Source organism: Pan troglodytes, chromosome 3 (assembly GCF_028858775.2).
Source record: "Pan troglodytes isolate AG18354 chromosome 3, NHGRI_mPanTro3-v2.0_pri, whole genome shotgun sequence".
NCBI lineage: Eukaryota > Metazoa > Chordata > Mammalia > Primates > Hominidae > Pan > Pan troglodytes.
The window spans coordinates 42,719,485-42,741,872 of NC_072401.2; the positions used below are offsets into that span (position 1 = coordinate 42,719,485).

General features: G+C 40.5%; 2 protein-coding genes across 9 annotated transcripts in view; one reads left to right on the plus strand and one right to left on the minus strand.

The window, feature by feature from the left end:
- Positions 1–1,052: 1,052 nt before the first annotated feature.
- SHISA3 (shisa family member 3) lies at positions 1,053–6,323 on the plus strand. The gene is made up of 2 exons (XM_001150381.8): positions 1,053–2,176; positions 4,854–6,323. The coding sequence occupies exons 1-2, from the start codon at positions 1,900–1,902 to the stop codon at positions 5,291–5,293; spliced, it is 717 nt and encodes a 238-aa protein (XP_001150381.1). The 5' UTR covers positions 1,053–1,899; the 3' UTR covers positions 5,294–6,323.
- Positions 6,324–12,205: 5,882 nt separating this feature from the next.
- Positions 12,206–22,388, minus strand: part of ATP8A1 (ATPase phospholipid transporting 8A1) — a 249,041-nt gene continuing 238,858 nt past the window's right edge. For all 8 annotated transcript variants that reach the window (XM_009447595.5, XM_001150768.6, XM_517167.8 and 5 more), the window contains 2 exons: positions 18,446–18,537; positions 12,206–16,831 (listed from right to left, as the gene is read on the minus strand). In XM_009447595.5, the coding sequence (XP_009445870.3) occupies positions 16,734–16,831; positions 18,446–18,537 (190 nt within the window). In that variant the 3' untranslated portion in view covers positions 12,206–16,733. The remainder of the gene's footprint in view (positions 16,832–18,445; positions 18,538–22,388) is intronic.

A 22,388-nucleotide genomic window follows, 5' to 3' on the forward strand; every position in this document is an offset into this window, starting at 1 on the left:
CTAAGAAATATGTAACTCTAAGAGAGCAATAAAGTTAAATATTTACAGGGTCCCACTTAACGTGTGAAATGTTGGACATGTATTTTCAGCAGCCACATAACAAAATGCTAATCCCAATACCTAAAATTAGAAATCAGAAGTAATTATTTAATTGGAGTATACTTTAACTTAGATCAAAAAAAAAAAAAAAAGAAAAGAAATCGTTTTAATAGGAGATTTTAAAAAAAGTTTCTCCAGAATCGACTCGGTTCATCAGGAAGCTGCGAACGGGATAAATGCGTTTGGCCGCGCACCTTGTGTCGCTGGAGCTGAGAACACTTTGTTCCTTTTGTTTCACTCAACTTGCCGACATCTAACTCAGGGACACGGGTATGCAGCGTGTTTGACAAATAAGCCGAGATACACCGAACATATTCACACATACCAATAGACGATGATTGGAAGTTCAGGATGCAGTCAAAATAAATGCTTGCGTTTGGCCCAGGTTTCACATAACACCAGTTTCATAAGGCACTTAGGCCGCTAACGGAGCAGTGCCCCTGAAAATAGCCCACAGGGGACACATCATTTAAATAAATGTGTTTCTTTCCCTGAACAGAAGTTCAGTTCTGCTCAATTATCATTAATTTTGCTCCTTTATTTCCTTTGCGGGCGTGAACGGAGAAGTCGTGCTCTTTGAGGTTTTGCGAGCTGGCCTTGGCTGGCAGAGGTGACCGGCAATCCTTCACCCGGCGGAAAAAGTGCGAGTGTGTGTGTGCTTGTGAAAATGTGCCGTTCCTCCCAGAAAAAGTGGAAACGTAGGTGGAAAGTTCAGCACATGTTGGCGACACGTAAAAACCATGTTCTCGGTCCTGAACTAACTTTAGAAGCGGTATCCCAGGAACGAGTCTGAGTCTGTGCAACAGGGCACAGATGATTCGACAAACTTCAATGACTGCACCGCATTCATGCATTATATCCATTGAAAAGTAAATCCAGCGTCTCCACTCGCGCGCCCACGTGCGTGGATAAACGCGGGAATTCGGCAGCCCTCAACGTCACTCTGCAGAGATTTCCGGGCTGTGAGAGAGTTGGGGTGTGCGGCGGGGGAGGGGAGGGTCTGATATCCTCAGGTTGAGAGTCAAGTCCTGGGGGAGCGGCATGGGCAGGGGTGGCCGGGGAGAGGCGGAGGATGGAGCGCGAACCAGAAAGCGCAGAGGACCCTCGGCCCGCGCCGCACCCGCTGTGATTAGCTCCAGAGGCGCGATCCGGGAGGGCGGACTCTTTCTTAACCCTCATTGTCTCCTCCTCCCTCTTCCTTTTTAAAAGACGCCTTGCGGGCAGAGCTGTCAGCAACCCCGCGGCCGTTTGTACTTGGCCGCGGCGGAGCTGACTCCTGCTCCTGTGACAGATAGGGGCGGGGACTGAGCGGCCGCCTGTCTGGGGTACTCGCACGTGGGGAACAAATTCTTTTCCTCCGGCTCCTCTCGGGACCCGGCGATTGCCACAGGTTGGGACTCTGTGCGGCGCTGGAGTTGGCAGCCCCGGGCGCGATGGCTCCCTTGAGGAGTGGGGAGGGAGGTGGCCGGGGGGTTGGCGCGCCCCTCGCGCTGGGAGCGCTATGAGCCGGGCGAAGGGCGGCAGCGACAGCCCCAGCAACTGCCTCTGCCGGCGCCTCCCGCGGGCCCTCGCCAACTCGCCCCGCGCACCATGCTGACTCCCGGCCTGCGGAACTCGTAGTGCAGCCCCTGTCGCCTCCCCGGCCCCTGCTATCCCACGCAGGACTGGCTTCGGCCGCCGGGGCCATCAGCTTGCGACGTGTCCCTGGGGAGGCGGAATCGCTGTGCGCCCTGAGCCCGGGCTCAGCCCTTCGCTTTCCAGCTGCGTCCTGCTCCCGGCCGCCCAGGGAGCCCAGTGGCGATGAGGGCACTGCTGGCGCTTTGCCTTCTCCTTGGCTGGCTGCGCTGGGGCCCGGCGGGCGCCCAGCAGTCCGGAGAGTACTGCCACGGCTGGGTGGACGTGCAGGGCAACTACCACGAGGGCTTCCAGTGCCCAGAGGACTTCGACACGCTGGACGCTACCATCTGCTGCGGCTCCTGCGCGCTCCGCTACTGTTGCGCCGCGGCCGACGCCAGGCTGGAGCAGGGCGGCTGCACCAACGACCGCGGCGAACTGGAGCACCCAGGCATCACTGCGCGTAAGTGCGGGGCCCTCGGGGACATATCCCCGCCCGCCTAACGGCGGCGGCTGCATGTGTGCGCGGGAGGATGCACAGACCCAGGAAGGTCTATGCGGCTTCCTGGGTCTGTGCGCCACGGGGACGCGGCCGGGTGGGGGAATCAAGGGATGAGTGGGTGGTCGCGTTTCAGATCATGGTCCTCTATTCATTTGCAGTCCCGCTTCCCGCCACTTGCGGTCTCTGCGGGTCGGCCCGCAGGGAAAGTTTGCCAGGGACAGTGAGGAGCGCGGGGCTTGTGCCTGGTGGCCGGGGGGAAGACAGCTGGAGCTCCCGGGAGAAGGGTCGCGCGGGTAAAGCCAGGGTAGACTTGGGTTTTGGTGGAGGGGCCGAGGGTGTCCCATTGCTCGCCCTTGTCACTTCGGGAGCTTCGGGAAGTGCCGAATGCAGGGAATCGCGACTCTTGTCGCGCGCTCATTTGCAGCCCTTCAGGGCTAAGAAACCCCAGTCACTTTTTTTTTCTGTCTTATGATAGCGTTTCTAAGCCACGGCCCCGTTCTGCAGACTTCCTTTCAATTCTCTGCATCGAATTACCCTCTCCGGCTCACCCCCTATTGTCACGCCTTTCAGAAATGCCCAGGTCTTCGAGGTGGAGATTTAGAAACAGGGGTCGAAGGGGCTTCCCCGCCCCCTATTCTCACTTCGGAAAACACGGGTCAAATTTCCGCTCACTTCAGAGCGGAATAAATCACGACCCCAGCAGAGAAAATTTACACCTTGAAAAAAAGTTTTCCACCTGAATCGGAACATCAGGGAAACGCTTTAGAGCTTGAGGCGAGGGTTTTATGGCCAGGGAAACCGGAGAAGCGGGCGGAGCTGAGAGCGGCTGACACCCCAGGACTCCAGAGAGCCGAGGTCTGGAGCCGGCAAGAGAAGGTCGCCGGGAAAGGGAAGAGAGGCTGGAGAGATCATTAAGGGTTCCCCAACGGCCCCTCCCCGCAAACTGATAACCCAGAGGACAGGGGAGTCTGCCCTCCATTAGTGCTCCACTAGAGGGTGAATGTTGGGGGTCAACATTTCCAATCTAGAGGATTCTGGAAGTAGTTCTGGAGAAAAGATGCTCAGCGGAAAGTAGGGAAATCTAGGCCCTCCTGGCCTGTTAGAAAAATATAGACTCTTCCCCACGGCTTCACTCGCTCACCCTGGGGGACCCAGCTGCCCTCTGGGAGTAAGTGCAATTGCCCAGTCTGCAGCACGGGCTCCCTCTGCGCTCCCTACTCGGCTCGGATGCCAGAGGACAGCAGAAGGGAGAGGCAGTCTCCACACTCACTGAGTCTGGGATCAGGCAAACCCTGATGGACCTTGGCTCTGTCACTTGCCGGCGGTGTAACTTGGGCAAGTTACTTAACTGCTCTGGATACCTCTTCTCAGTTCTAAAGTGGGCATATTGCTCTCAAAGGAGTAAAGTTGTTGGTGACGTGAGAGTGTATGAATGCTGGAGCGCAGGGCTCAGTAAATGGTAGTTACTTACCTTTGCCTTGCCTTGCACACTGGTGCTAGTAAACAAGGGAGAATGGGAGGGACACAGAAGAGCTTATGCCTAGTAGCCCACAAATAATTGATAGTTACCTGTCCTTCACTAGCTCTGTCTGTGGGAATGCGCAAACTTCTCTGATGTATTTCCACATCTGGAAAATGGAGCTTATCATGTCCATCTCACAGGGTCTCCAAGAGACTTTAATCAGATAATGAATAAGAAAGAGCCAGGCACACAGTAGGGACTTAGTCAATGCAGGCTTTCTTTCTTCTACCTGTAAGCTGGAGGCTGCGTCTTAGCACCGCTCTATCAGGGGAGAGACCTGGAGAACTGCCCAAGGGGATGCCTCCGAGCTTGGAAATTTTATGTCTGCCTTGTAGAGAGAGAAGGAAATTGGAGTTTGCTCTGTTTGAGGGATGCTTTTATAGAAAGTCTGGGCCGTGGACACCAAGAATTGCCTGGTGATCTATCTAAAGTTCAGTCTGACTTCCCAGGCTTGGATGGGAATTGAGAGGCACGGCAGCTGGAGTGGGTATTCCAAATCTTTCCTGGAAAGAAGCAGCCAGAGCTGGCAATTTGTGGTGTATGGTAGGAGACACAGTCGATTGGGGCCCTCTGTGAATTTCTTTATACTGTTCTTTCTGGAGTCTCATAAAATCCTGGGTCTGTGTGTAGAGGGGAATCTCATTTAATAGGCCTGGCTCTCTTTGCTTAGACTGGAGATTATTGAATGGGAGATGGATTGCCAGCCTAAGAGAGGGGACAAATCTCTTACTGCTCACCGTGATCAAACTACTAAAACCTGCATTTAAACCTATAATTATTTTAACCCCTAAAACTCACCCTTTCCCTCCAGTGCCTGAACAGGAGAACAGATTCCGTTTTTTTTTTCTGACTTCCAGATGTGCAATATGATGGTTAATTGCTAACAGAGGCTACGGTATCCATTTTCTTCCTCCCTGCTAGGAGTAGCGAGAATATTCCATCATCACGGTTTGCATTGCATTTTGGAGGTTACCATTAACAAGCTCTGAAAAACTGAGCTGACAACAGTGATAGTAACTGAGTCTCCCACCTCTCAACCCTCAGCTGCCCAAGCAGAGTTCAGAATCTGGGAGATCCTCATCTGAGCATCTGTTTATGTCTGTTTTTGCCTTTTAGAGCCTGTCTACGTCCCCTTTCTCATCGTCGGCTCCATCTTCATTGCGTTCATCATCCTGGGCTCTGTAGTGGCTATTTATTGTTGCACCTGTTTGAGACCCAAGGAGCCCTCACAGCAGCCAATCCGCTTCTCACTCCGCAGCTATCAGACAGAGACCCTGCCCATGATCCTGACCTCCACCAGCCCCAGGGCACCCTCCCGGCAGTCCAGCACAGCTACGAGCTCCAGCTCCACAGGCGGCTCCATCCGCAGGTTCTCCTTTGCCAGGGCTGAGCCGGGCTGCCTGGTGCCCTCACCGCCCCCGCCATACACCACCAGCCACTCAATCCACCTGGCTCAGCCATCTGGTTTCCTGGTGTCACCCCAGTATTTCGCTTACTCCCTCCAGCAGGAGCCCCCACTGCCTGGGAAGAGCTGTCCAGACTTCAGTTCCAGTTGACACGCCCAGGCCATGAATCCACAACTCAGTCAGATGGCAGACAGGTGGAGCCCTGCTGCCATTGCCACATGCAATTCTGAGAAAATTTCCCTTGATCAGTGTCATGGAGGAGCATGCTAGGAAAACACAGCACCTTCTAATTTGAAAGTTCCTGGCTCCAATCACAGAAAGGCTAAACCAGAGAACTGTTTTCTGGTTTTGCAAACATGTGATCATTACATTTCAATTTATGCTACTTTTATTCAAAATATGCAGCAGTTTGACTTTAAAGTTGCAAACTGGCTAAAAACGTTTTACTGGACATTCAGCTATATTGCTTAGAAAAGGGCTACATGTTTCTTTTTCATATAAGTTGTTCATTGAGTTATGATAGGAATATATTCATAAATAAGCAAAGAAAAATACCTAATTGTAATTATCAAAGGTTCACTTAAAAAATTAACTATTAGGTAAACTTAAGGGGGCAGTGAAAAATCTATTTATGATTTCGGGAGTAACCTAACCATGAATAATATTAGCATAATGAGAACATTTACTTTTTAAATAAATAACTAAATTTTGTTTACAATATGAGTTTTTCCAGAATACAAGGTTTCAATAATCACATGAGGAGTTTAAAGTTTTAAATATATACTCAGACATTCATTGTAACACAGAGTGTATGTAAAATCATTTCCCCCACTCACTGGAGGGAGTATTTATTGCAGACTTTTTGTTCAGCAACATTTAGTGTTTCAGTGAAAGTTGGACAGTTGGGGCTTAAAACATTTATTTGTAAAATGAGCTATGTACAAATGTAAATATTTGTAATTTAATGTATTTACCACATTGACTGTACTAATTATTTAGTAGTCATACTGTAATTTTTATGTTAATAATAACTGGAGTTCAAAGTCTAGCTATTGGTATAATCATCTAATATTATATATATCTCCAGTGCCCCTGAATTTTATGTCTGATGACTATATATTTGGGCATATATCTTGTTGGATTAGAATAAATAAAATACTTTATGTTTTCATGAACTCTATTTAAATTTTAATGTGATTCATTTTATCTCTTTAGCGATGTTTTTGCTATTCAATAAAAGGAAATGTTTTTAACGCATACTTCATATTTTAAAATTAAAAAAAAAATTCCATATCAGGGCTCGTGAAAGCATATGGAGGTCTCAGTCTACAGCCCTCCGATGTGTTTGGCCTGTAGAGAATTCATCATTAGGACTTTTCTCATAAGAATCTGGATTTCTGGCTTCTCATGACATAGAGGACGTGGCACCAGGGGTCCTGCACTGCCTTGGGGTCAGGTCAATCCTCTTCAGACGGGACACCTGCCATTTGCCAGCCTCCTGCCTGGTCTCCCCACCTGGCCCATCTATTTTTGCTATGCTACCTACCTGGCCCCTGCAGGTGTGGTTTGAAAGCCCAGATTTATAGGAATTCATACTATCATATGTCACTCTCAGTTTTCAAACACAATTAGTTAGAGGCAGAATTCTGTCCTAAGAGAGTTGTTTGGCCTTGTCTCTTCGTTTTCTAGTTAAAGAAACAAGTTCAAAGACATTCGGCCTCTGCTCAGTCTAAAGGCAGAGGGGCTCTGACTTCTAGTCTCCTGCTTTATCCTGTATCTAAAAGTGGCCTGACTTCCAGGTATCCCAAATTGTTCAAAATAATTAAGGAAAGAAACAGCTGCATGTAAAAGGATGAACATTTATACACATACTCTTGGGTGCACTCCTATACAATTAGACTAGTTTTATTTATGTTTGTAGTATATTGGTCCTTTTAATGGTTTTAAGGTTACCTTATTAAAGCTCTTATTATGAGCCAAGCATTAAGTATTAGTATGTATTAACTTATTTTATGCTCTAAACAACCCCAACAGAAAAGTATTACAATTCCTATTTTAAAGATTTGAAAGCTGAGGCACAAAGGAATGAAGCAACTTGCCCAAGGTCCTGCAGCTAGTCTGTACTGGAGTTGATATGCATAAACAAACAGATCCAAACAGCAATGGAAGACCTGCTTTGAGATTTTGATGGTTCTGTGCACAAAATTCATCGGAGATTTTAAGAGCATAAGCCTAAGTTTCGAAGGCAGTGATTCTCAGCCCTGTTGGACCCCAAAATGAGCTCTCCTTAGAACAAATATTTTGTGACATCCCTTTATGAGTCCTAAAATGAAATTTATAGATAACTCACTATACACATAATTTTTAAAAATCAATACAATGCCCCAATGGTAAATAGAAGAAAGAAAGGGAAGTAACTTATTTCTAAATGTAGAGGTTTGGGCAGACTTAAAAAAGACAGATGCTAACCCCTTATTCAAAATCACCATGATGTGACAGCTTCAAATCCAGACGGATGCAGTTGGTAATTCTGGCAACTCAAATAAACACAATTGCACTGATGTCGTTAATGTGATTTTTCCCAGCAAAGTTTGATCATCCTTTGATTTGCACAGTGGCTGTATATCTGAAGAATTCAGTGTATACTAAGGCAGTGCAACAAATATACCTAAAATGGGATTACGTTTTTTTTTCACCAGTAGTAATGGTGGACATTCCAAAGTCATGCCGATGGACATCAAATCTTTTTTGTTGTGCGGGCTGCTTCCATGCATTGTAGGATCTTGGTTACAACTGAGTCCCCCTCAGTGAATGCCAGTAGCACATCCACCTCCGCCCCAACACTCTAATGCCGAAGATTCCCCCATGCAATTCCACCACGTCCCCTAGAGGGTGGAACTGTCCCCACTGAATACCATCTAGTTGCCAGATTTCTCTAGTAGCTGTACTTTTATTTGTCATCCCTTTGGAGAACAGTTTATGTCCCTTAGACAAGTTAATGCTAAGGAATTCATAGAGAGTTCACATCTGCAAATTTCCCTTCCTGAGCAGGCTGCCCCAGTCAATTTAACTGGCCATAAATTGTTTAAAATTAGAGAGATGTTGTGTACCTCATTGCAATATGGCATTCAGTGATACTAGATCAAATCATATCACGAAGTAATTATTGATATGCAGTACATGCCTTTGACCTTCTCTCTGGAAGCCATGTAGCTGGTATCATTATTCACAATTTTAGGTTAAAAAGCCTATCCTGTGGCAGATTTCTAGATATTGTCCCATTCAACAATTCTTTGCTGAACACCACTTATGGGTCAGGTGCTGAGTGAGATGAATAAAAGGTGATTAAAATGCACTTCCAACTCACGGAGCCCCCAGCATCATGACAAAGACAAATACTTGTGATAAAATGTTATAGATGCTTTATAAAAGAAGCATGTTATCTTTTTCTGCTCTTTGTGGTAACTGCGATTACAGGGGAGTGCAGGATACCCTGGCAGCACTTACAAAGGACACTGTTCATCCTGGAGGTGCTGACATTGGACCTGAGCCTTGAAAGACATGTAGAACTTGAATGAAGAAGGCAGGGCAGAGAAAGAAAGAGAAGGCGGCTGGAAATAAGGGAAAAAATATATCAGGCAGAGTAAAGAATTCATAGAGAGGCACAGAAGCACCCACCCATGAGCCTGAAAGAACAAGGAACATTTAAGAACCCAGAAGAAGGCCAGGCACTGTGGCTCATGCCTGTAATCCCTGCACTTTGGGAGGCAGAGGTGGGTGGATCATGAGGTCAGGAGACTGAGACCATCCTGGCCAACATGGTGAAACCTCGTCTCCACTAAAATACAAAAAATTAGCCGGGTGTGGTGGGCGCGCCTGTAGTCCCAGCTACTCGGGAGGCTGAGGCAGGAGAATGGCATGAACCCGGGAGGCAGAGCTTGCAGTGAGCTGAGATTGCATCACTGCACTCCAGCCTGGGCGACAGAGCGAGACTCCGTCTCAAAAACAAAAACAAACAAACAAACAAAAAAAGAATCCAGAAGAAGAGTGAGGCTGGAGAGAGAAGCGGGGGCAGATTAGAGATCTTGAACACCATGGTATTTGAATAGATGTCAAATGCAAGAGGGAGTCTGGAAGGATTTTACACGGGAGGGGATGGGATCATATCTCCATTTTAGAAAGGTTAGGCTGCAAAGGTCAAATAAAATCTTTTGGAATTTCCAAGGAGCTGCTCATCACAATCTGCTAAACCACCAAAATACAGGGGAAACCTGTCTGATTTTGTTACTTTCAGAAAGAATTTGAATCCAACATCCTCATGCCACGATTACTGTGAAAAATAGAAGTTCTGCATTTTGAAAGGTCGTTATGCCAATAATGGATAACATTTATTAAGCGCCATGTGTCCCAAGTGCTTTATGAATTGTATCACCGAATCTTCACAACCCTGAAGAAGGGATTATCATCATGCCTATCCTGCAGATGAAGAAATCAAGGCGAGAAGGTTAAACACTGTGCCCAAGGACAGATAATACCATAGGGGACAGATCTGAACCCAGGTGGTCTACTTGGAAATTCTACATTCTGTGTGACATTAGACCTAGGAGGTCTAATTATGTGAGGAAAACAAAAATATCCAATGTACTTTTCAGAAAATCTATTGGGGAAATAGTGATCAATTGCATCATATTATACATATCCTATTGATATCAGGGGATTGTAAGTCAAGGAGAGCTTATGCTGCATTATGAAAATGTGGAATAAAATAAAGCATGAATAAAAACACTAGATGATAAATATTTCTCCCTTTACACATGAGAAATGGGATTCCAGAGGGTGACTGAGCATGGATTTTGAAGCTGTAATGCTTGGGTTAGTTTTCTGGCTCTGTCACTTAAAAGTGGAGTGACTTTGGGCCACTTAAATTCACTGTGTCTCAGTCTTCTCATTTGTAAAATAGAGACATTAGTACTACCTTTTTGCTTATGGTTGCCTTGAGAGGTAAGAAGTTACAGACACTATCTCAGGTCACTTGCATTCTAGTGGGCAGAAAGCTGTGTAGTAAGGATAAATAACAGAAAGCAGATGAAATACTTTAGAATAAAAATGAAAGGCTAAGTACTGCGGGAGGGCAGATATCACTGTTGATTAGGGGTAGGGAACAGAGAAAATGGTCCTACAGTTTGATCAAGTAAGTCCTTGATAACCCATGGGCCCCTTTGGTACTTGGCCAACTTCCTGCTCGTCTGGAATAGGGCATCATCTCATCCTGTTGGGTACTCATGGTCTGTACCTTTCTTTCATCATCTGCTTTAGAGAGCACATTCGTAGCCAGGTGTGGTGGCAGGCGCCTGTAATCCCAGCTACTTGGGAGGCTGAGGCAGGGGAATCGCTTGAACCTGGGAAGCCGAGGTTGCAGTGAACTGAGATCGTGCCATTGCACTCCAGCCTGTGTGTCACAGTGAGACTCCGTCTCAGAAACAAACAAACAAATAACTGTTCCTTCGAGACAAATTTATTTTAAAATAAATGTGCTTTTCTAACCAAAAAAAAGCACATTTGACATAGTAAATTTGCTTTAAAATGGTTATGTTCCAAAGTGAACAGATTGTACACTTGTCCAAATGGATAATTCCTTATTTTCCCCACCTGTTTTATTTTTGTTGTTATTAGCTACTTCTCATGGTGGAGAATTTACCAGGTTGACTTGAATCCATAGGAAATTTTCTAAACTGAGATAATCAAAAAACTTCCTGAAAGTAGATACAGTCACAACCAGGAATTTGACAAATTTCACTGGGTTGGGATCATTTTACCTTTGCATAATCTAAAATATTTATTTAGTATATGTTCAGGAAAACTAATAATTTACAGGCATGTTAAACTATTAAGGGAACACACTGTTAACATATTTTTGTATGTACATGGCTATTTTAAAATTGCAATTAAACAGTAGTTAATGAAATTATTCTGACAGGAAATCCTTATTTAAATTGCTAGTTTCATGACTTGAAAGTAATAAAAACTGAATGGCAAGAGGTATTTCATATTTTCCAACAAATTTTATTAGCCTATTCATGAAATTATCCAGGTTAGGAAGACCTTTCTTCATTAAAGTGAGGCAGTTCTGTGTTACTGAAAACTTTAGAGACGCCCTATGCATATAAAAACAAAATTTAAATGGAGATGACATATTGAATTTATGGAAATGTATTTCCAGTTTGCTTTTTGCTTATGGTAGTATTAGAAGGCATCTTAAAATACAGGTCAGTGGAAGCACGGGCTTATTTTAAGGAGAATGGAGTTGAATGTGAAAATTATTTGATAGAATTCAGAGGTAACATATCCATGAACTGTTTTGCTGTGGTTTTGCATGGAGGTCCCCACCCAATTGTCGTCCCTGGGAAGACTGTGGGAGAGGACATGGGGCTCCAGGCAGGTAAGCACGCATGGTCTCAGTCTAATAAAATCAGATGCTCCTCAAATTGCCTCTCCAGTGCCTCTTTGAGAACTAATCCTATTCCAGTAATTTACCTAATTGTATCTTCAGTTGTTTCTCTTTTACCAAAGGACACTTATTTTTGCTGAAGTGATTGTTCTCATTTCTGATGCTGTCTATACTTTTGTCTCATGTGCTCAATTTTATTATTTTCTGGTTACTGCCTTCAAATGTTATTGGCTAAACTTGAGCACTTTCTCATGAACTTAGAACAGTTTAGTTGGTTTAGAAAACAAATTCATCCAACATAAAAGGTTGAAACCATGAATTAGCTGTTTACGTGCAAGCTGATTTAAATATGCAACAGGGACAATCCTGGGAGGCTTTTCGTACTGAAGTGACAAAACACAGTAATTTTATTAAAAAATTCTGCTAATTATAAAAACTACCCATCTTACCAAACTAGAGTTAATACACTCCATTTCATGTTTTATTTAGCTGGATTAAAATGAAGGGATATTTTATAAATCACTGGGATACACCTTCTCAGACTAGTTACTGCTGGATTTGAAGGTTTTAGAAAGCAATATAATTTCTAGAACTAGCAATCAAAACTTCAACAATTTTAAGTAATGGTAAAGTTTATTTCATTTTTAATAACAGAGGACAAAATGTTTAAAATTTGCAGTTTAAAACATGCACATTCACAAAAGGCCAATGACACATAACACTGCATAGAAATATTACTCAATTTTAATAACTATAAAACACAGTGCATCAAACATCAAGATAAACAAACCTGAGAAAACTACTATAACCACAGATTCAATACTCTCCACTCATGCAGCTTCACAATTTCTACAGCAGTTTCAGCAGGAATGGTTTTTCAGGGAGCTGAAAATACTACTTTATCTTTAATGCAAAACTGCAGTTTTCTGTAGTAGCTGCCTTCCAAGGCTGCCCTGTTTTTCTTAACCTAATAAACTTGAAAATGTAAAAAATGACGATTAAAGTAGTTAAACAACAGATAGTATTTACTGCATTTATGGCTTCCATTTAGAACCATGAAACATAAAAATATTATTTTTAACTATTCTGCTCACATCTTTGCAAGAACAGATTTACCTGTGGAAAGTTGCTGTTAATTCAAAGTAAGCAAATATGAAATCTAGTTTTCCTACTTAAGGGAGATTTATTTGCTGAGAAGTTTTGGGAGCTTCATTAAGAAAAGTTCTTAGAGGCAAGCTAAACAAAAGATTCAATTAAATTTGTTCAAATTTCTTTGTAAAATAATCTACTTATTAAAAAAGTTGTGCAGAGGACCAATTAATTTGTCTACTGAATTTTAAATTCCAGGTAGGCCGTGATAGAACTTTACAAGGCAGAAATAAACATCAAGATTTACAGCAATAGCCATGCATTGGCCTGGATCACTTTAAATATGAATTCATGCAAACCATAAACCTATCAAAAACACAGCTGTTCTCATACAGAAAGTAAATCAAGACGAAATATGGAAAACATTTATTTCCCTTCCTTCAAAATTTAACTTACATTCCACTTTAATAGCTGTTGAAGGTTAATCAAAATGCAGCAAAGTATAATAACATTACACAAGTGACTTCAGTTATTTTAATGTGAGAAAAATCAGACTATGGTATCTTACGAGTCATTATAGAAATGTTCATCATTAAAAAGCATTTATTAGGCACTGAACTGCATGGTGTTACACCTTAAGTCATTTACAAAAAGAATTCCTGGTCCATGTGATGTGAATGGGCTGGGCACTTTCTCCATAAATTTTGTAGATGACTATTTGTAAGATTATACACTTAATAGGTTTGAAAACCAGGAACTATCAAAGGGCAACTGCACAAAAATAAACACGATTATTTAGCTTTGTAGTAATTATGACATTGTCATAATTTTAAAACTATGAATAATACAATCTATTACTTTCTGACTAGCATTCATTTCCCGAAAAAACATTTTAAATGACAAGTTGTAAGTGTTGTACAGTGCACGCAATGCAAAACAAATTATCATGTGACTTTCACATTGGATATTTAGAATGCTGAACGGCAAAATTAAAGTATAAAATTTAATGATCAGAATGCTGACTGATTTCCATAATTCATTTCCCCTCTGGAAATTAAAGAGGAATCACTGATTCCATTTAATGACCATACAATTCATGTAAATGGCTAACATTATTTAGCAGAATACACATTCACCTGACTTGATTAGAAAAAGTTTTCCATTAACTTAGCAACACTGCTGAAGCAGTGTCACATTAGAGCACAGAGTGGAGGTGGGAGGACGGGAAGTACATATATCATTTAAAATTTACAACGTTCCTGAGAAACACTGTTTTCCTAATAATATCTACAATATAACATCTTTCTGGGTGTGAGACACCAATATATTTTTATATGTATATATAAAACATTTAGAAAGTCCATGCTCAATACTACTGTATACTATTCAACATTAAAGAAGCAACTTCCAGCTTTTCAATGCTAAATGAATGAGGATTTTCTATTATAAGTCGTATTTTCTGAATTGTAAACATTGTAAAGCAACTGTGTTAGCATTTGCCAGAGTCCCTATAAGGAACTTTTTAATTGAAGAGTACGTGCCCTTTATTTCAAAAAAACACATGTTAAACGTCACATTGACTGTTTATTTCAATCCTGGTAAAACCATGTGACTTTTCTCCAGTTAAGGAAGGTTTAAAAAAATCAGACTATTTTCTCTAATTTAACACTGTAAAGTCACTGCAATTGCAATGTTATATTTTAAGTTTCACCAAGAAGGTCATTCCCTGTCCCTCAAACCCCAAGTCTCACCCAGGAAGCAAAGAGACTGACAATGTCAATAATTCAAAAACAGGACGATGGGACAAAGAGGCTCAAATTAGTCACATTTCAGATCATGTTACACATTATCAACCGTAAGTATTCTTCTCATGTTTAAGAGCTCCACAGAAACAATCCACGTTTCAAGATTAAAATAAAACTTACATTTTTAAGTCAGAAAATCCAGTTCTATTATATCCATAATGTTTTTATATTAAAATTCTGCAGAAGGGTGCCACTGATGAAGTGAGCGCAAACAGAAGCAGCTCTTCTCTATTAACAGAATTAAACACTACAAAGTGTTTCTCTGGAGGGGTGCATTTCACTCTTGCTTTCTTATTTTTTGTGGTTTGACCTCAGCTATCACCACTGGGAAGCCCAGGAAAAGCTGCTCTGAATATTCATTCATTGGACAGGTAAAGACTGGGACTTCAGAATTTTGAAGACGATCTTAGACTCTTACACCTGTGGTCTTGCTAGATGTGTTGATTCATGACTCTCTCAATCTGTACCCCAAACAGGAAGGGCTTGGGAAGTAAAGTATGTAAACGTGTGTTCCCTTAAGGTTAGAATTATGTATATGTGTTATAACCTCTTATTTGTAGAAAATGGAGAGGCATACTGGTAACTAAGGAGCTACAAATACAGACAAGGAAATGACATATATCCTAATTTTAAATCTAGATTGAGAAAAAGGGTGAAAAGAATGTGAAAATATTAAACTCAAGAAGCGATCTGAAAAAAAATCACCTCTTCTCAATTCTAGTTGACTTTTTTTAAAAGAGAAAGTTCTACCTATTTTGCTGGTAAGTCCATGTAAAGGCAAGCAGGCTTTTGAGTAAAAGGCAAATAGTTTGCTTCAATCTCTGAAGTGTATCTGAAAACTAATTCCTTTTTTTCAAATGAAAGTATTATTTAAAAAATAGTGTAGAAAATTGGTTGTGGTTTTTAAACAGCCCCTTCATTTACTGTTGGTAGCAAAATAGCCATTTTCGGATGTCTTGTAAATGCTGAAAATAATTGAACTGAAGATACATTTTAAAACATACTAACAAAAGCTACTCATGATGAACGTGTCCTTTGACTGTAAAGTTACCGGCCTGAGTAAAATTTGCATTTTTTAAATGGGGAAAATGTACTACTTATTTGTCCCAATAAGCAGCATGTGACGAATTTTGGGAACTATTTGATGAGTGAACTGTGAAATAATTTTCAGTCTTCAGTATAGGGGGCAGTCACCATAACACTGGGTGTGCTACACAAGACAGCAGGCATCTCTAGTGGGAACTGGAACACAGGACAAAAGCCCATGCATTTATCTGACATGTTATTCCAAATATTGCAACAGAAGCTTTGGAAATCCCACGTAAATACGTAGCATATGTTTCTTTTAAGACAAAATGACATCACTCAATCTACTGCATTAGCCAGATTTTTAGAAAAATCTAAATGATGATGAAACTTCATCAGAAATACCTGAAACATACATAGTTTGAAAAATCAGTGTCATAACAACAGAGTCACATTAACACGTGTGTCCTCTAACAAATAAACACGACAAACAACAAAGAAGCATTTGTAAGGCCAAAGGTGCAACATCACCGATTTTAGTAGCAAATGCCTTGAAATATTCATTTTTGTAAATCACTCTTACATTTGGAAAGTCAGGCATGCAGATCTTACAGCGGAACTGGAAGTAAACTTTCTCTTACATTTCTGGGCATATGACTACTGAACTAGAAAAACACTTACTGAACCTCTTTGGCAAACATTTATCAAGACAATTTTGGACACAAATGCTTGTTTAGAAATTTTGCTCAGGAAGGTGAGTCAGTTCCTTAAGAATGCTGGTTTGTTTCAGCATATCCTGAAATCTAAGTCTGGATACCAAGAGTCCCTTTAACTAAATATCATTTAGAGTTTTTTAATGGTTGGTTACCTTGTGGTACAGCCAATAAATTGACAGTCAGTTACAGCCCCACAGTAATGGCATAAGAATACTGACTTATTCTCCGTTTAAGAAAGCCCTCTGGCAAGATACCAGGTCATTTTCAATTTCCGTTTACAAAGACTTAGCAAATACCTTAAAAAAATCCAAAAGAGATGGTGTTACAGTACAGTTGCACAGTGCTTATGTCTATAATATACATGAATCTGAATGTCCACCAGCGAGATGAGCTCAGATCCACCTTTCCTCTTCATGGACCAGACTGGAATTGGTTAGCAGACTGCGGTGACAACCTGGTAGCTCTCCTTAGAGAGGTAACAGAGCCTGCCTTTCAGGCTCTCCCCATCACCATTCATCGGGCCTCTGTTTCGTGGTATCATATGCTCTTATCACTTCAGACTGTGAAACGATTCCATTTTCATCTTGAGAGAACGCATACCCATCTGCAGGTTAATGATAAAACAGAAATTCTCACAAAGGCACTGGAAACCACTGTTATTCTGACTTTTGGGTATTCATTTTCTAGCCTGGGGAACAAATGCAGCCTTCTCACATTCAAAAGCATGGAGACACTGATTTTTAATGCCTAGAAAAGATACAGACTTAACTTCAAAATAAAGAGTGGGATGATCTTAGGTTGCCAGTTTAGATTCTAGGAATTCTTCTCTCTAGAAGACTGAGTAGGCACCCTCAATTCCCCTAAATCCTCTGTCCCGTAAGTCAACTCCAATTCTTCTAATTTTTGCTTCCCCAATTCTGGAGGGGGTGAGGGAGTTGAGTCAAGTGGGCTCACATATTTCCACATAGGTCAGGTGGATGAGAGGAAAGGAAAAGTGATATGTAGGTGAGGTGGTGAATAATGTAATTGATTCAACCATCCCACCATATACAGTCCCTTGGTATCTGTGGGAATGGCTTCAGGGACCCCCTTAAATATCAAAATCCACGGATGCTTAAATCCTTTATATAAAATGGCACAGTATTTGCATATAACCTACACACATTCTCTCGTGGACTTAAAATCATTTCTAGATTACTTATAATACTTAATGCAATGCCCTCACATCAGTTCATTCTAGTGGATTCAATGTAGTATTTCGTCCATGGCAAGTTCAAGTTTTGCTTTTAGGAATTTTGTGAATTTTTTTTTTCCCCCTTGAATATACTTGACTCACAGCGGGTTGAATCCACAGATGTGGAACCCACTGATAGAAAGGGCCAACTGTACATCAAAACATCACCTTGTACTCCATAAATATAGACAATTATTGTTTGTCAATTTAAAAAGGCGAGGAGGAGGAGATAAACACAAATAGCTGCTCATGGTGGCAAGTGGTCTCCTTCCTTCAGAGGACATTCCCCTTGGCTCTCAGCATCACAAATAAACTCACTCACGCCCCGACATGGCATGGGCATAAGGAATGACCCCCAAGGGGATCACATCTTTAGAAAAGGCCTCTTGAAGTATAAAGAGCAAAAGCATTAGACATGAGTATACGTAAGTGAAAATAAATTATAAGTGGAAACAACATGAAACAAAAGATATATTACTCACACAAATACATTTACTACAGGGCTTTACATTTTATATTCTTTTTTAGATCTTGAAATGTTAAGAGGGCACAATATCTAATAATGTCTTACAACTCTAAATATTCATAAATATTTCTGAAGGGGAAAATATATGCTTCCTTGTGTTGTATGAAAGCTGAAAGGCTCTTGCAAAGTTATTCAAGTAGAAAAGATAACAAGACAGGGGCAGCTTTTAAGAATTAAGATTTACTGGCTTTAAAGAAAAAGATTTGAGGAAGCAAGGAATGTGGAAATACTGTTTTTCTTTAAGTGAAACAGCAAGATTTTAAAATTAACTATCTCTTCTGTTGAAAGTGAAATGGTTCTGACCAATGGATTTTCTGTTATTTACAGGTTACAAATATGCAAAACTTGTTTTAGACATTAGTTTTAAATAAATATCCCTAAAGTCAGGATACTGTATAAATGCTATGATACAGCAATGGCAGATAATTTATTTAAAAATAAGAAACTCAAATACTCACGGAGCAGGTTTTGTTGCAAGGATTCAGAGCGGTACAAGTTCACGTGGTTCTTCTTAAAGACGTTCTTGAGCAGTTGCGCCCTCTCGGTCAGGCTGTAGAGCAGGTGCAAATGTGTGAAATGAATTATCAACTCGGCAGAGACCCCAGTGTGCCCACAGGACCACCAAAGAGAGTTAGACTTAAACAAAAGATTGCTTGAGAAATCCGTAGCCTAGTGATTCTTTTTACACATTTTCTCAGATAGCGAATGAAATTTCAAGTATTTAGACAGACTTTTGAGGCCATTTTCTCCCTAAGGAGTTTGGTCCCCAATAATCCTTCTCCCAGTAAAAAGTAGGATCTCCTCACCACCCCCCACTCAGTTATATTTAAGTCAAATGGCAACACAGAGCCAGTAGAACACAATTAAAATAAAAAAATACAAAACATCAGTAGTGTTATTCACTTTTAAAAACTGACTACATATATTCTAAGCATGGCAATTTTTAGAATAAAAAATTAGTTATTACTATTTTTTTCAAATTTGGCACGTTTTGGTATAAAATATTTTTTAGTTAAAAATATTAAAGTAAATATTAACTAACATTACACAAAGACGACATTTCATAGACTTTTTAACTAGAAGTTCACTACCACTAATATGGTATGACATGTGTTCCTTAATTTTATTTTAAAATAAACTATTTTCAGAAAAATAATTATGGTAGGTGAAATAACAAGGAAAGTACTTTTCAGTAAGTGTTTAGAATAGTTGTCTCCTCAGATACAAATCCAGATAATTATGTAACTTCTAAAAGCCCATTGTAAAAAATAAGGCATCTTCTCCCCCAACTTCCCGTAAAACAGTGTCTCACACAGTAGAAACTCAAATATTTGTTGAATACATGAAGTTGAGTAATAATTCTGAAATGTACTTATAGACATCATCCATCTTCCAAATCATGCCATTTCTTCATTGTTTTATAAAATTTTGTTTTGATATTAAAGAACATAATAGGCATGAGAAACAAATAAGTAATCCATATGTGTTGCAGCAAATGTTTATGCAATTTTAATAACTGGAACTGATTCAGCTGAAAAATTTCCATCTTGTGTTTTTCCCACTATAAAAGCTTTAGTTAAATTGCTGTGTTATGTTAGTTCTGTATTTTGCCAATTTTTCTAAGACCCTGAAATGAAACAATATCATATACAAAAAAAGGATCCTCTGCAAAATGAACTCACTGTGTAAATGAATTATGCAAACATTTAGGCAAAAACCGAAGAAAAAATATTTAGAAATGTTAACATTTGTAGTAATCTTCCACATATATATTTTAAAGTCTAGGGAGGTTAACTGGTATTATTGGACATATTTTATTGTCATTGGAAATTAGCTACATGAAGCCAAGAAAACTAATTAATCTAAAACTCCAGCAGTTCTGCAAATAGTTGTAAAACTTGTTTCTGTCAGTGAAATAAACAGATATGAGAAATGAGAAATGGCCATTTTTACAGAGTTGCTTTCTTACTCTACTCTTTAAATGATCTAGCATTACAGACCCATGGACCCTGAGGGACACTAAAATATGTAACTGCTTTGAGGAAGTCGCAGCTTTAGCAGCAGGTGGTCTGATTTCCTTAGCAGAGCCTTGTGGATGGGGTGCTGGAAAGTCTTTGGTGTTTCAAACCGAAATGACTACGGGAGACTAGAGGATGGCAATGTATCATTATGCAGCATCTTCTTCCCAAAAGACATTTTCCAGGTTTCAGGCTGGCCTTCCTAAATGCATAATACTTTAATATTACAATATTAAAGTGGTAAGAAGGCAGACATGAGAATTTAGTCTTTCATATTACAGCAACTGAAATACATAAGGTAACATAATTCCGTTTTGTACAGTTCACATAAAGGCTCTCATTAGCTCTTCTTTTATATCAAGTTAACGTACAGCATTAAAACAAAGCAGTAAGAAAGTCTCTTTCTTAAGAAAGAAGCACATTACTCAGGAAAGATCATGGGCTCTGGAGTAGGGCTTTGGTTTAATTTTGCGTTGGCCGCTTATTAGCTGGGTCACCACAGGCAAGCTTTTCTCTGTCATCTCCTATATATCAGGAGGGCAGTACTTAACTCTCAGGCAGACTGTGAGGATGCAGGGAGCTGTCAGCACAATGACTGACACTTAGGAAGCACTCAACAAATGCTGGGCCCTCCCACCTTTACCCCCAAGATGCTGAGAATTTATTATAAAAAATCAACTATAACAGAGATCATCACCAAACAAAAGGTACTTTGTAAGGAGTATTTTTGATGCCTTGGTTTCTAGTCAACATAAGCGCAAGGTGAGATGTGTGTGGCCGCACATGGGTTTTAGTTTATAATGTTCTCATTCTACCTCTTTACTAAGAAAATGACTAGATTTTTGTTGTTTTGTTTTTCCTTAGCTATTTTGAACTTCTTGCTTTAGTCCTGTAGAGCAGAGTCCCTCCTTCAGAATATAAATGCCATTCACAGGAGGTTGCTAAATAAATAAGTGATGATGAGTTGTATTTCTCTAGTCTTATCTTATACCTTTGGGGAACTACTCATTTCAACATCTATGCAATTCTGGGCCATCAATGTTTATAGATACTGATACTACTATTAAGGCACATTATAAAATATATTTATGCTAACACTAATAGATATATTAAAAGTTCAGTTTTAGTGGAACAGCTTAACAGTGTGAAAAGACAAAAAAAAAAAAAAACACTAAAGATACCTTCTCACTAAAACCACATTTTATTCACAACTCTTGACTAGCAGTTTTACGTAGTCTCTTATAGTCTTTCATTTACATACCAAGCTATGTAAATTTTGAGTTTGTTTAATGCAATCACACAACTACTACTAAATATTGTTACCTTATTTCCAAACCCACCAAAATGTTGCAATTTAAACATTTGGTGGAGGTGAATATAAAGATAACATGTTTAAAATAATATTTCAAATACTAAAAAATGTCAGTGTTGGTAAAAACCAATTCACGGTTCTGGAATGTGTTGGAACGTGTTGTCTTAAGGAATTTTCAGTGGGAAACTTGAAAAGGAATAAATTTGCATTTGTCTACATATTGGGTTGGTAAGCTATTTAGGTTGACTCATTAAAATAAATCTCCAAAAAGTACGTAACTATCTATTCATGGAATGTTTAATGTATAGCATGCGATAGCTGTCCTACACTAGAGTAGCTGTGGTGGCGGAGAAACAAACAATGAATATAACAGGCCTATCTCTGCCCTGGAGCTGAAAACATTTCAGTGTTCTGTCACTTTTCTTTCTGAATGTTGGACAGAACCATTACCACAGTGATGAGAGAAGGCTGAAGGAAACATTTGACAGATCCCTGTGTCCTCAATCCCCACCAAAGTATTTAAGTCATACTGATATAAAATCGAGTGTGAACACTGAGAAATAAAATTTCCTTTCTACTAGTTCTGGAGCAATGTTAAAACTGCTTTTCATTAAGATGAACAATACATCAGAAAGGTTAGAGAGAGCACTGTCACCATCTACACCACCGAGTTCTCTGACACCTCATATTCCCTACTCTCCCTGCATGCAAAAGCTGTAAACAATGGCCAAACGGTAGTGCCAGGCAAATCAGTGAGGACTGACCTGAAGATCCTAGGCTAAAATTCTATTTAGTAATGGCCAATGATGATATGCTGGCTAATATCTACAGTGAGAAATAAAAAAGAATTATGAGTCTCATTATTGTATTTGCCTGTCTATGAAATGCATTGCTTCACACATACTCCAATGATATCCAAAAATAATTGTCCTGCCTCCAATGAGCCCACAGTGTCCATCATTTCTTACTGTAAACTTTTGGATAAGGTTTAAATGTTCAGGACTAAGATTTGGGTTATTTTACTTTTTTTTTAAAGTACAATTTCCATTTTATTTTTCTCCAGTGGACTGT

Bases quoted from the DNA above. Each gene is read 5' to 3' on its own strand.
- SHISA3 (XM_001150381.8), top strand. From the start codon at position 1,900: ATGAGGGCACTGCTGGCGCTTTGCCTTCTCCTTGGCTGGCTGCGCTGG. The intron at 2,177-4,853 runs GTAAGTGCGGGG...TTTGCCTTTTAG, and splicing joins GCACCCAGGCATCACTGCGC to AGCCTGTCTACGTCCCCTTT.